The sequence below is a fragment of the Anas platyrhynchos genome, chromosome 22 (genome assembly GCF_047663525.1).
Source record: "Anas platyrhynchos isolate ZD024472 breed Pekin duck chromosome 22, IASCAAS_PekinDuck_T2T, whole genome shotgun sequence".
NCBI lineage: Eukaryota > Metazoa > Chordata > Aves > Anseriformes > Anatidae > Anas > Anas platyrhynchos.
In genome coordinates this window covers 2,799,691-2,814,008 of record NC_092608.1, presented here as the reverse complement: position 1 = coordinate 2,814,008, position 14,318 = coordinate 2,799,691, and the positions used below count along the sequence as shown (strand labels likewise).

The window sequence follows — 14,318 nt, the reverse complement described above, 5'->3', positions numbered from 1 at the left end:
GATCCGTGGTTACGTTACACGGTCAACAGAATGACTTAGAGGCAAGTAGGGACAAAACCACACAGAGATTTTCAGGGAAGGCCTAACATGAACACACACAGAGAGAGCCAGGTCTGATTTGGAAGCAGAGATATTGCTGTTTTCCCTACAGAGAATAGAGAAGCCAGCATTACTCCCACTTTTTCCTCAACTTTTAATTATTCTCCAAAGCAAACCGTAGGCTCTGCAAGCAGCAAGCAGAGCTCTGCTTTGTTACCAGTGCCTCACTTGTTGGCTGATGCGCGGCCAGCACCAAAGCATCCCCTTCCTGACATCCAGACGGGCACAGCACTTCTGCTTTCACCACGTCAAAGAAGTTCAACTTCCAAAAACAAAAAACAAAAAAAAAAAGAAAAAAGAGAAAGAAAAAAGCCAGGTAGCAGTCCAAAACCAAACAAACACACACTCACAAAGGAGTTGGCAGGCACAGAGGCAGCATGGGGAACCTCTGATTAATGAAATTACAAATCAAACCGTGCTCTCTGCAAGGCCTTTCTGCTTCACTTGACACTAACCCTGGGGACATTTCACTTCTTTGCTGGCGCAAGCTCCTTTGCCAGTAGTTTAACACAGACCACTAGATTTGAGAATAAAGCAGGGCTGAGATCTCAAAAGACCGCACCACTTTAACACCAAGAAATCCTTCCCGTGTTAATCTCCGGCCAGAATATTAAGAGACTTCACGTAGCTCACTCTGAAGTGTAACACGAAGAGCCACGGGGAAAAAAAAAAAAAAAAAGGAAAAAAGGAAAAAAAAGAAATTGAAAAAATGCACAAAGGGAGGGGTGAAAGAGAAGGGAGGGAAGTCGCCGAGCCCCAGCCAGCAGGACCTGCTCCAGCCCCTTACCTGCTGCTCCCAAGCCAACGTCGATGCTGTTCCTCTTGAATTCACAGCGGCTCTGGGTCTCTGGCATAACGAGCTGACGGCTCTGATGCAGGTTGGAGATGATAGTGGAGAGGTCGTTATCACGGCTGCAACAGAGCAGAAAAGCACCAAGTTAAGGAAATCCTATTTGCCACCACGTAATTGATTTCTGTGTGCATGTGCGTACGCGTGCGCAAGCTGCTTTTGTTTGCCCCCGACATCGCCGCCTTGCAGGAAAGGTTCTCCCCCCCCCCAGCCGCCAGGCTCCAAGGTAACCTCCTCTACTTTTGGGGAGCGGAGAGCAAGCACGAAGCACTTCCCAAGCAGCCCTCTCATTTCCCATAAAGTGCTCGGCAGCTGCCAGAGCTCCTGATTTCAGTGCTGCCAGATATAACTTGCGTGGGCCAGAACTTACATCTCAGATGGAAAAACTGAAAGCGCACGAATTGGCAGATCTGTTCCCGAATTAATAGGAAACTTGAACTGAAATAACTGATAGTCTTCTATCAGCTGCCACCCCTCTATTCTCAAAAAAGTAAGTTTTTCCATTCCATCACTGCTGGAACGCAAGCCTACTTTATTTACTTGAATAATTGTTTTTCTTCTTGGAGAGAAACCCACCGTGAACCTGGCCATCTGCATCACTCCGAGCCCACGGCTCAGATTTATTTACAAAACTAATTTTCAACTCTTCACTCCTGAAATAATTCTCCCTTCTTTCTGGGCTGAGAGCACACAGAGTGGTTCAGCATTACTGTGCCTGCTCTCAGGCTGCTGTCGAGTAGGCTACTTCAGTCTTTTTGCTTTTCTCCTTCTATGGAGAGGGAGAGCACAAGCGCAAAAAGACAGTCGCTGTAGCAGATACTGCAGTTCAGCTGGCAAATGCTTTGGCTTGCAAAGCTCTTGCAAAATATTTCTCAATAAACGATGCACAAACACTGAAGAGGAAGAACAAGCAAAAAAAAAAAAAAAACAACCAACCCTATACGTGACACTAAATGGAAACGCTGGATCATCTCCCTCCTTTTTGGGTTGCGTCTACGTTTAAGCACCCATCCTTCCAGCACGAGGTGCTTGCTCCGAGCTAGACGTGGCTCTTTTCCTTCCTCCCCCCTTCCTAAAAGGAAGGCGAGGGGCAGAGGAAGCAGAGACACTTACAAAACCCCGCGGGACAGCAGCGGAGCCGTGCCCCCGTGCCCGTTGCCCTCCCGGCCCCTACTCACAGGAGGAGCGCGCCTGCTCGGTGCCGCTGCCACAGGCAGCACATGGCCACCAGCTCCCTGCCGCAGAAAGTGTCCTCACCTGGGACCCGTGGGACAGCACGGAGGGTGCATTATCTGCAGAGCCACCCCGCGATCCTCTTCCCTTAAATATATCCCCCTCCTCTCCCCCCCCACCTCCTCCCCACCTGCCAGCAGCTCTGGGCACCAGCCCCGGATCTGCTCAGATGCTCCGGGGAGCCCAGCCCCGGTGCAGAAGCAGGGGCTAATCTGTCGTCTAGCTCCCCGCTAATCAGATAAGTTTATGACAGAAAGTCTTTAGACAGAGGTACTTTCAGCGGGCGTCTGGCTCCAGATTTTCACGAGAGGCAGCAGACACGACCGGGCTCCCGTTGCAGCAGCAGCCGCTGCCCCGCTCCCCGCTGCTCCCCCCGCGGCCCCAGCACCGAGGCTGGATGCTCAAATCCCAAAGCCTTTGAGCACCCACTGCATCTTCCTCCGCTAAACCAGTTCAGATTCCTCCTTATGCAAGCAGAAGGCTAATTACTTAAGCAAGCCCACAGGTGAGTGGGAAGCCCGTTTCTCCTGCGCCAAGCAGTTTTGGGTCTTATCCTCTTTTAGCTGCCACCTTTAAGATGCATTATGCAAATATTTGGGTGTCTTAAGTCATTTATGGGATTAATGTGAAGTGATTATCAGTTCTTTTTAATCATGCCAATCAATAACTGGATGTCAGGGACAGAGGACAAATGCAGATAAACGCTGCCATCAGCACTCCGCTCGGGAAAGGGCGGAGGAGATGAGCCACAAGTGCAGAGGGAGAAGGCAGGGAGTAGGAAGAGAAAAATGGGATAATTACATCTTTGCATTTGCAGAGTGCCTTGCATCCCAAACGAGCCCAAAGCCCCTCTCACACGTAAACACGGCAAGAGAGCTATGAAAAGGAATTGGGTTTTTATCCACCACTAAAGCGCAGCTGCCTCTCTTTCTGGAAAAGGGCACGGCGACTCCCGAACACGGCTCAACCCGACGCAGCCGCTGGAAACCAGAACGGGTATTTTCCTTCCAGAAAGAAATTGACGTTTTCAGATTTTCCATGACCTTGAATTTAAGATTGTCATGGTATCAAAAGGCGTGTTTGCGAGTCCGAACTCCAGGCAGGCTCGGGAACCCAAGCAGGCTTTGAACCCGGCTCAGCCTCCCCACGCAGCCAGGCAGGAGCCCAGGAATCACAACCTTGCTGGGACACCTTTGCAGAAGGCAAAGCGAGCACCAAGGTGACATTGAGAGGAAAGGGGAGAAGGACTACAGCTCGGGCAGCTTTTAACACGTCAGCCTGTCCCCAGGAGCTGTTCCTCTGCCTCGCCGTGCGGGAGGCTTGAAGCTGGGGCTGCCTTTTTGTTCTGGGCTTCTTCCACAGCCGGCACAACGGGAGGCAGCTCGGAGCTGGGGCTCAGTCTTAGCAGGAGAAAAGAAACACCGAGGGGTGGCTGGATCAGCTCATGAAAAATTGAAATACCTTGCTGCTTAGGTCAAGATTTTAAGCATTTTTTTTTTTAGTATTGCAGACCCAGCTGGCTCCACGCAGCTGCAGTCAGACCCCAGTGACCGTGCGGGCTCTCCAACAAGGGATGTTCTTGGGGAAGGCTCTGCTTGGACCCCAGGGGGTTCTGCCACCATGCTGGGGGCACAGAATCAAACCAGCTTCAGCCCTGCAGGCAGCAGCTCTGCCACCTCCACCTCACCTAGACCTGCTCAAGGCAGCAAACCGGCCTCGTTTTCAGCAAAGATCCTCCTGAGCCTCTAAAGGGCGAAGCCCAACTGGCTGCTTTTCATCCCAATGCCATTGAAAAACACAACCAGTCAAAGTTTAATTTTTTAACAGAACCTCGGGTCTCCCCTCAGCCAGGAGGTAGGGCTCTGCCCAGCCACCAGCCAGTCTCAGAAGTCACCCTGCTTTTGCACGGTCACCACCTTGGACTCCAACACTGCAACTGCCTTTGCACCTTCACTGCCTCACCCCCTGCCTTGTCCATCTGCCATCCAACTCCTAGAAACATCCTAGCGTGTTTCTCGACAGAAAACAGTTTCTAGAAAGATTCAAGCCAGCACCTACCTTTCCTGAAGGCAAACCATGCGCTGCCCCAGCAAGCACCACTGCAAAACGAGGGGCACCTGGGCAGTCCTCGGCTTCCAGGTGGTCGATGATGGCCCTGCATCAATTCCCCTTGACCACCTGGTCCCTGATTCCTCCCCCCCACTCCTGCTGGATTTTTGTGCCCGCATCCCATGCAAAAAGCCCCCTCTGTCTGAGCCCATCTCAAGGATGAGCTCAGGTTTTGGGGCTGCCTCAACAGCTGGCACGGCACAGAAGTGATGCCCTCACCGAGGATGCAGGGTGCTCAGTTTGCTCTCATGGCACAAGAAATGTTTTCAAAAAGGCCAGTTGTTCCTCTTCTTTACACACCCCCTAAATTGCTCCCATTAATCCCAGTGTACACAGAATGGGAAACAAACTCCTGGGCTCAGGGATCCAGCAGCAGAGCCAACGCAGGACTGAAGAGTGCTCCCCCAGAGGGAACACAACAAGAAAAATGGGATAGTGAGATGCACAATTAAGATGCTTCAGGAATACCAGCATTCACCTGGGTGCTTGCACCACAAATTAATGCAGCTGAAGACGAGGCTTGAGGCTTCCTGGAAGGAAAAAACCAACAGGGGTGCGAGAGCATCGCCTCCGCAGCCCTCAGCAGCAAGAGCACAACTCTTGCCTGACCCCAGAGGGAAGGAGCCTGCCCCGGGGGGACTGGAGAGGGCAGGTCCTGCCACGAGGAGGACTGGAGGATTTCCCCCTCTGTGTGCTGCAGGGAGCAATTCCTCCCAGGTGCTCACTTGCAGCCCCAGCAGGGCACAGGCACGCTCTGCTCTTCCTTTGTCTCGTCTCCGCGTCGCTGCCGGGTGCCTGTTAATGCAGGCACCCCCCCCCCACGCACAAACACACATGCACACACAATCAGATTAAAGGTCTGATCCCTTCCAGTAGCATAATATTATATTTTAAAAACCGGATTAGAGAAGGGGGCTTGAGCAAGATACAGATCTCCTGAAAGGTCAAGGAGGAGACAAATAGCCTTCTGGAGGGCTGCAGGTTGCCATGGCAATGCTCAGTTTGCATGGGGTTTTGGTAATTAATGGTTTGGGGGCCCCCACTAACACAGGTGTGTTTCACATGGTGTGAGGGATGGCTGCTCGGGCAGTTCCACCTCCCAGGAGCAAGTTGTGCTCTTGCAGTAAAACGAAGGGTGGCAAAGGGAGCACTTAGTGCCAGGGACTGCAGCAGGCTCCGGGTGTGTTTCTGATCGGGATGCGGCTCCGTGTTACTGCCATAACCTCCCTTAGGGCCTTTCTTCTGGCATCTGGCCCAGGATGACCGAAGCTCTGGTCAAAACATGTGTTTTTTGGGTATTTCTGCTGTTTTGGTGGACCAAGTTTTACGAAGAACTCGTGGCACAAGCACACTTGGGTGGCAATTTCAAATCCCACGCAGCTCGATCCAGGACACCAAGCCTCGGCTGGACCTGTATCTGAACAGGGCATCTAAACGTGCCTGGTAGAGCTGAACTCCTTTTGTCACTTCCAATTACAGCTGACGTGCTGCTGCTCATTCTCCGAATCCCCCAGCCTGGGTTTGTGACATCAAACTTGGCAGCGGCGGGGAGCAGTAAACGCTCAAAAAGGATGAGGATTTTGTGTGGCGAACTAGAAATGGATGCTGACGAAGGAGTGACCCTGTCTTCACCAAGATGTCCCTCCTGATAAATAAAGGAAGGGTAGCAGCTGCCTAACAGCGCTGGGGACTTCCCTCAAGGCCAACTCTGAAGCTCTGAGAAGCGCTGCAAGAGGCACAGATCTCACGGGCGCAAAGCTGGCGGTGGCACCGTGTGAGTGCCTCTTGATTACCGTGCTCCACGAAGCCTCGGAGAGGTAACCAGCCCACCGCCGTGCCAGATGTCTGTCCTGCCTCTGCCTTGCCCAGCTCTCCTCCGAAAAGAACAGCCGAGGCTGCTGCAGGCTGCGTGCCATCCACCAGGACCCCCCCGCTGCCACCGGGCTCTGCCTCGCTGCCAAAAGCAACAGTTGGAGAAGTGGCTGGATATTATTATGGCTTGGGCAGTTTTCAAGTCCTAATGAAGCCAAGGCGCAGGAGCAACAGATCCACTTACCGGGAACACGGGAAAGCTGTGAGAAAGGTTTTGGCTAAGCCACGAGGCGCAGAGCAGCTCACCAGCACCCTGCAACCCAAGCTGTGCGTGGTGCAAGCAGCAGCCACGCAGCTGAAAAGGCCGAGACCAAATGGCTCCTGGATTTTACCTGGATATGGCACGAGATGGAAGCTGCTCTCTAAGAGAATGGCCACCCGACCTCTGAGGGTGTTTCTAAAAACATTTTACCCATGACCTGTTGCACAAACCGAGAGAAGGGCAGGGGAGTGCATGTGCAGCAAGGGCTGTATGCTGCAGGTTCAATGCCAGGCATGGGAAAAAACAACAATAAGTCTTCCTCTCCCCAAACCTCGCACCCAAATCCAGTGAGCACTGGCGCAGGACACACATCAGGGCTGACAGTCGAAAATTCCTGTCGCTCCCCGGCGCTCTGACACGAGCAGCCCCCTCTGCAAAGCAGCAGAGAGCCGGACTAATCACTAATGGCTGCAAAAATTACCACTGGAGGAAAAAAAAAAAAAGAAAAAAGCCACGTCGCTAATGGTCTCTCGGAACGCTCTGACTGCTGCACTGTCTGTGTTTAATGGCACCGGCTGCTCCTCTGTCTCCCCGGCGCTGGTGGCTCTGATGAGCCTCTCCCTGTGCCGGCAGCGTAATGCTCCACCAAAGCCACGCGATGGCTGCAGGAAAAAGCACCCCAGAGGATGGACAGACACATCAACAGCTGGGGGAGACGTCACCCCGACAGGAGCTGTCTGCTTGGGAGAGGATGCCACAGAAACCCACGGGCTCATCTGCATTTTTGGCAGCGTCACCCCGTCTGGTTGATGAGCCCCAATACCTGCCCGAGGAGGAGTCCCTCACCGGGACTGCCACCGAATTGGGAATTTTGCTGAGTGTGGCCGTCCCTTGGGACAGCCAAAATGAATTAGGAGGAGGCTGTGGTGGCCAGACGAGCAGCCATCCCGTGGGGCTGACTTGTGGGAACAACAGGGCTGCTTCTGAGCAGCGTCTGCAGCAGGAGCCCCTGAGCAGCGGTGCCTGCAGCTCTTGCTCCAAGACCCCTTTTGGAGTGCGTCACGGAGGGGAGCAGACCAGGACGGAGCAGGCACCTCCACCTCTTGTCCCCTCGAGGCAGGGTAAGCAGGGAGCTGCTGAGGACCGCCCGGGTTGCCCAGCCCCAGGGGACACCCGAACAGAGACACCACCACCCCAAAACGCTCACCAGGGTGGTGGCAGCTTCCGCTGATCATTAAGCCAAGGCGGATTCAGGCTGGGAGCGATGCCTTTTAAATGTGTTTCATTTACAGACATTAGCAGCGACTGCATCTTTAACAAGGAGAAGGACGAGGAGACTAATGGATGGAGACAATTAACCAAAATATAAATCAGTGTCAGGGGCTCTGCAGCTAGCAGAGGCAGCCAGGCGCCCGCAGGGTCTGGCGATTCTCGCAACGCGCTGCTCCAAGTGACGGCAAAGAGTGACTGCACGGAGGGGGAGGGCGAGGGGAAGAGGAAAATTTGGTCGAAAATCAGATCCTTTTGAGCAACGGCTGCCTCCTGGTTTGCCGCAGCCCTCTCCAAACGAAGGAGGCAGCGGGAACCTCACTCCAAGTGCCATGGTGCGCCGTTTTCCTCGCAGGGTGGGCCAGGATAAGCCCCGTGGGCCTTTTGGAGATCGCCCACCAGCAGCCTGATCACCGACAGCAGCCCAGAAGAAGAGCACCAACAACTGCAGGGAGGGAATTTCTTTCCCCTGCGGTGCAGCACCGCTCAGCCCTGCCCCAGGAAGGCTGCTCCAGCGGTTAGGATATTTAGCATGCATTTGAGGCTCAAGCTGTCGCTTCTCTTCTGCTCCAATTTGCTGCCGGGCACGTCGCGGGGACGCACATGGGCACGGAGAGAGTGGGAGGCAGCAGACACCAAGAGGCAACCCAGCACTACAGCAACAGGAGCTGCAGAGAGAGCTGAGATAAGACGAGGGAGGGATGCTCTCGGCAGACAGATTTCCGAGATCCAAAAGCGGCGAGGCGCTGTGCTGAGGAAATGGCAAAGGAACCTAGCACGGGATCAGCCCGGATCAGTCTTTTGCTAATATTTAATCAACCCAAAGGCAAGCTGTGAAAACCCGGTCAAAAACGCACGGGTGTCTTTGAAGGGATGCAAAGTAGGAGACTGATGCCAGGTTTGGAAGAGAAGAGAGGCTCAGAAAAGTAGCGCAGGAGGAAATAAAACTGGAAAATATTTCTTTTTAAATATGTTTCACCGGCTCTCCATCCCCTTAACGATCACTCAGTAACTGCAGGGATTATATTAAATTTTACTGATCAATACCGTTGCCATAAAACTGTCCCGACCCTCTGCCCCTCCCTCCAATAAAGAAAAAAAAAAATCCAATATGCAAAAGGAGGGATGGCAGGGGGAGAGACGCGAGGACATTGATTGAGGCAGGGGGAGCTGGGGTGGGCGCACCGAGCGCCTCCACGCAGCCCCCCCAGCTCAGCAGGGGCACGCAGGGTGTTCCTTCCCCTTCCTCGTCCGGATTTTTGTCAGGTTCAGGGACCTATTTCAGCAGTCCCCCTGGCTTGGGTACCAGAGCCACTCGCTGTTTGACACCTCCCTGCATCACAGACACCCACCTGAGCCAAGCCAAGTCCCTTGCCAGCACAACGCGAGTTTGCAGCTCCAAGGAAAAAAACAGAATTACCAGAACGTGCAGCAACCAAAGTGATTTTTCCCCTTCTCCACCACCCTCCCCTCCTCTCCAGCCCCCCAGAAGACAAGATCCCAGTTCGGGGATGGGACAGGAGCGCTGCCAGAGGTGGCGAGCACCCAGCCGAGCCGCCAGGGTGGCCCGAAGCGCAGCCCACGCCTGGGGACGGGACGAGCATGTAAATGAGCCCGTGCCTGCGCGAGGGGAATAATGAGCTTTTTATGGAAGCCATTAAAAGGAAAACCCAGATTGGTCTATAAATACTGTTGCATCATTACAGCAGCGAGAAACAACCTTATGTAACAGCACGGCCACGCAATGGCAGGGCTGGGGGGAAATTACCACGCAGAGGCTCCTGCTTTTTTTTTTTTGGTTAGCATTTTTTAAAACCCACAACAAAACTGATTTCTGATTTCCAAAGCAACAAATACACTCCAAAAAAATATAATAAAATCACCTCCTACCTCCCTACCGTGTGCGGGTGGACCTGGGGCTCGCTGGAAGGACAGAGGTGACCTGGGGACTGCCAGCACCAACCTGACTGCAGCTCCCCCTAAAATGCCACCAGCATCACTCCGTTCCCCTCAACATCCAGCCACCGAGGGCTGTTTCAGCACAGATTCATTGAGTTTAAGCCCCAGAAGGGACTGCTCTATCTGGCACATCCGACCTCCTGCACAGAACCTGCCAGCAAGGCTCACCCCGTAAGAGGGTAATAAAGAACCAGGTGCCCAGGTAAGAGGTAATAAAAAAATCTCTGCCCCCCAGGAAGCAAAGAGAAAGCCTCCGCCTCCAAACCCCGGGCACGCTCTGGATTCACAAGATAAAATGAATCCTCGCAGCTTCTTCCTCGCCAGCATTAACTAGTGAGAGGGAGAAAAAAATCAAGGGCATTTTGCAGGATGACCGCTGTGACTCCCCGCTACACGCACGGCACCGGAGCAGTGCGGGCGTCACCGTTTTCTCACCCAGCAGGGCTGGGAGTCGCCTCGGGCTGTGAAATTCAGCACGAAGACTTTCTCCTCGGCATCCCTCGCCCGTGCCCCGGCGTGGCCTTTGAGTGCCAGCGGGCTGTGCGCGGCCAGGCAAGGTCAGCGCCTCCGACAGCTCCGGGCGCTAAGCCCAGGGTGCCTGAGTCAGCAGGAGCAGGGGAGGGCTGGGGATCGGGGAAAGCTGGCGGCTCAGACCGACCGGGGGCTCTCCCCCTCCCCTCTCCCTGCTTATCACCTTGTGCACAGCACAAAACACCCGGCAGCAGCCCCCTAATCGCGCGGCGCGCAGCCAATACCTTCCCTCGCGGGTCGACGCCGGACACGACAGCCAGAGCAGGATAAGACCTCAAAGCTGGGCACAGGAGGATTTGGGTCAAGGATTTGAAGGCTGCGATCAGGCGACTAATAAAGAAGTGGCTGGGGCGGGGAAGGGGGGGGGAGCAGTGGAGTTTTGTTTCTCGGATGAACAATAGGCAGCGTGACCCGTGTCACTTTTCCAGCAGAGATGGGCAGATAAGCCCCAGGCGGGGAAGCTGGATGCGAGCAGGCTGCCTGCCTCCTGCAGACCTCTCCGTGCCACCCCTGCCCCCGTGCAAGGTGCCAAGAGGCTGGGAGGCAAGCTTGTGATGTGCTTTCTGCTTCCCTCTCCTGAATTCTTGAGCACATCTCCATCTTCTCCTTTTGCTCCAAAACCCCAGACCCGGCGACACGTCGGTAGCCAGAGATGTGTCCAACAGCACCTGCACGTGCAGAACCCAACTTGGTGCCCACTGAAGGTGATGGAAAGTCTTCCCCTACCTCCACAGCCCCGAGAGCACAGCGTACCCCAGGAGAATTTTGCATCCTATGCTGAAAACAGAGGCACGATTTCCAAAAAGCAAAGCTGAGGGAACGGCTGCCTTGCTTTCCATGGCCTCCTTGGTTATATTTTTATTGCTCACTCTTCTGGTTGCCTCCTAACACTTCATCATTGATTAAAAAAAATAATAATAAAATAAAAGAACACCTCTCAATCACTCTCTGTCCTTCTTACCAGACCTTCACGCATTTACCAGCACCCTGCTTCTCGCACGCCTCCTTCTGCTGAGATGCCACCCATGGGGCATGGGCAAGAAGGGAAGGAAAGGCGAGAGGAAAGCGAGCAAGTTTTACAAACTAAAGGGAGCTGAGACACCTGCAAGCCCCAACCCCAAGTGATACGGGCCTAATGCTCCCTGCAGACTTATCTTGGAAAAAAAAAAGTCATCCTGCAATGTCCTGAGCAAAATGCTCATAAAATTTCATTAATGTTCATGACAGTTCATAAAAATGATCAGTGGAGCTGGCAACTCCAAAATGAGGTGGAAATAAGTTTAAAGATGTTTTTATTGTAATCCTGCTTCGTCATTCAGCTCGCCACAAGCCCATAAATAAAAGGAAGATGGAACTACACGCTGGTGCTGGACTGGAGATGGTGAAGAGATAAAGCACCGCCGAGACACAGAGGCAGCCACCGATGGCACCTGACTCTGACGGACGGTTTGACTTGTGCCCATCTGGGAAGGTGCCACAAAAGCACCGGGCAAAGGGGATTCCCACCCAACATTTTAGCCTGGGATTTCCCTTCCTGCCTGCAGTAATGCCTAAGATCCCAAACCTCCCATGCTGGATCTCCAAACGCATCCCATAAGCAGCACTTCCGAAATCCCAGCTCCTTGCCAGACCCCAGTCCCACCCAGCCGCTCCTGCTGCCTGCATGCAAGTGCAGGGAAGGACTGAGAGATTCCTCTGCCTGCAGCACCAGAGAGCCTGGAGGGCCTGATTTTCCTCCTGACAGGTTTTTTGGCCGGTCTGATTTGCACCGAAATCAATGGGCTCGTCCCGCTGACGTGCGGAGCATTCCCTAAAGCCTTGGACTTGTCTGGATGCCGCGTTCCAGAGTTACTGAGTAATGGACAAACAGAAATGTTGTGCTCAGCCAATAAAAGGAACGTGTGGCTGACATGCAGCTGGTGTGCCTAATGGATATAAGGTCCCTTAAACATCCCCAATTCTGCTCATTCTCTCAATTCATTAAGCCGCCTGCTTTGAACTGATGAAATATTAAAACACTCAGATGAGTGATTTTAAATGGGAGATACGGTGCAGGTTTGGGCAACGAGCAGCGGGAGCTGATGATCCCCAGGAATCACTCCCATACCCAACACATTGAGGGAAAGACAGACTTAAACAGGAATCCTTTCAATTTCCCAGCAGGGTGTGAGGAGGGCAGGCAGGAAACCTCTTCCAGAAACATGCCCTTGGAGTTTTGATCCAGCAGGAGGACGCTGCTGAAACGCATCAGGAATGCTCCCCAAAAGCTGCAGCCAAGGCTACAACCCCTCAACACCATCCCAAGGCCTTAGGATGCCTTCACAGGTTTGGTTTATCCAGGATTCTTTCAGCTGCCCTACAACAGGTCCATCAGACCCCATCAAACGCAATATCCTACACACTGCTGTGAAGAGATGAAAACATTTGGGGGATAAACACGGAGAGCGTTACTCTTGCACAAACATCCCTCCGTGCCTTGCAGGTATCTAAGAGCTTTTCTCACCTACCTTATGTGAAATATAATCACATTCTTCTAGCTTTAAAATGAAGGCTGAAAGTGGTTTACGAGACCTCTCCACCTCCACCATCTCTCTGAATCTCTGCCAGTACCTAAATGTCCTCTTTCTCCAACCCACCCCAACACCACATGAAGCTTTCTGTGCATGAATATAAGAGCAAAGAGCAATGCTAATGAAATACTGATGAAATAATTATTTCAAATGAAATAACGCTTTTCAGCAAGCCAACATACTGATGTTCTCCTCCCCACTCACCCATTCCTCCCTACAGGTACGTTCACCCCAGAACCTGCATGAAGAAGGCCCCAGATAACTCCAGACCTACAGGGAAGGGAGAAGCAAAAGCCACCTGGGTAATTCTGCTCTGCACAACTCCTTGGAAAGCCCACACCTAACTCAGGTGGGCCCTGGGGAGCCCAGGGCACAGCACCGCAAGCCAATTCCAGAGCTGATTTCCTCCAGCGAGGTGGTGTCCAAGAATGATTTTCTCCTCTGCCATCCTTTTGAAGGTTTTAGGTTTGCAAAAAAAAAAAAAAGGGAAAGCAAATACTTTACAGCACAGAGCCTGAAGTCTGTGACATTGCCATCTGAAGCCCTCTTGAAGCAGCCAACGGAGGATCGGTGTCAAGAGTTGGACTTGATGATCCTTAAGGGTCCCTTCCAACTCAGGATATTCTATGATTCTATGATCGGGCTCCTAATAAAGACCTGGCAGCTCCTCCCATTTCATCTCAGTGCTCACAGGGATGCTTTGTGGGGCTCAGGCAAGCAAAGCACAGGTTGCTCGTACCTTCCCACAGCCCTGGAGGCTTGGCTCAGCCTTCCCACGTGCTCTTCATTCTGCCCCCGTGTGCTCTGTCAGCACCCATCAGTTCCACGATTTGGTAGGGCTTTACTTGATTTCGTGTCTTCCAGTCAAACAAAAGAGCGCGCCCATTTGCTTGGGCAGCTATTGTCTAAAACAAAACAGGTATGTCCCTGTTTGATGAACAAACCGTGCTCACCCACCTGGAAAGCCTTTTCCTTCCAAGGCATTGTCCCTGCACGGCCAGGCACTGCCTGCCAGCAGCAGCATTGGCCAGGAGCTGCCTTGTGCTTATCGGCTTTGCCTTCGGGAAGCACCTCCTGGTGCAGAGCTTTAACTTAAACAGCCACAAAGGTGAGAGCTCTTTGGATATTCCACCAGGATGAGGATTAAAACCTTTCTGTAGGCAGTCTACATCCCGAAGCCACAGCAGGACTAAGCTGGAAGGGCCAAATTCAGCATGATTTACAAATAAACATTTCTGACCAATCTCAGCTCTTTTGGCAGCAGATGCTACAGACTGCAGGGCACTAAGGGCACCCAGCTACCTCCCAGCTGCTAAAAGCTTCTGGTGACCTCCCAGTCCCTACTTCAGGTCTTCTAGATGAGAAGGCAAAAGCTCATGAGGAAACATAAATAAGCAAATAAATAAATAAACAGGCAGCCCCAAAGCCTGCTCATATCAATCCTCGGAGGGCCGTGCAGGATGCTCGGGCACCTGGTACCATTACCTGCACCGCTCAGCAATGCCTCCTGCTGAGTCAGGACCAGCCTTGACGTGGGCAGACCCCTCTGCGTTTCTGTTCTTCTCCCCTGCTTTCCTCTCCTCTCCCAGAGCATCTTCCAAAGGAATGAGCTAAATCAGTGGAT

At 52.9% G+C, this 14,318-nt stretch overlaps 1 protein-coding gene across 2 annotated transcripts in view; it reads right to left on the bottom strand.

The window, feature by feature from the left end:
* The window catches only part of SAMD11 (sterile alpha motif domain containing 11), a 200,034-nt gene that overhangs the window by 38,801 nt on the left and 146,915 nt on the right, over nucleotides 1-14,318 (bottom strand). For both annotated transcript variants that reach the window (XM_038166518.2, XM_072026846.1), the window contains exon 16: nucleotides 887-1,011. In XM_038166518.2, coding sequence (XP_038022446.2) covers nucleotides 887-1,011 — 125 coding nt within the window. The remainder of the gene's footprint in view (nucleotides 1-886; nucleotides 1,012-14,318) is intronic.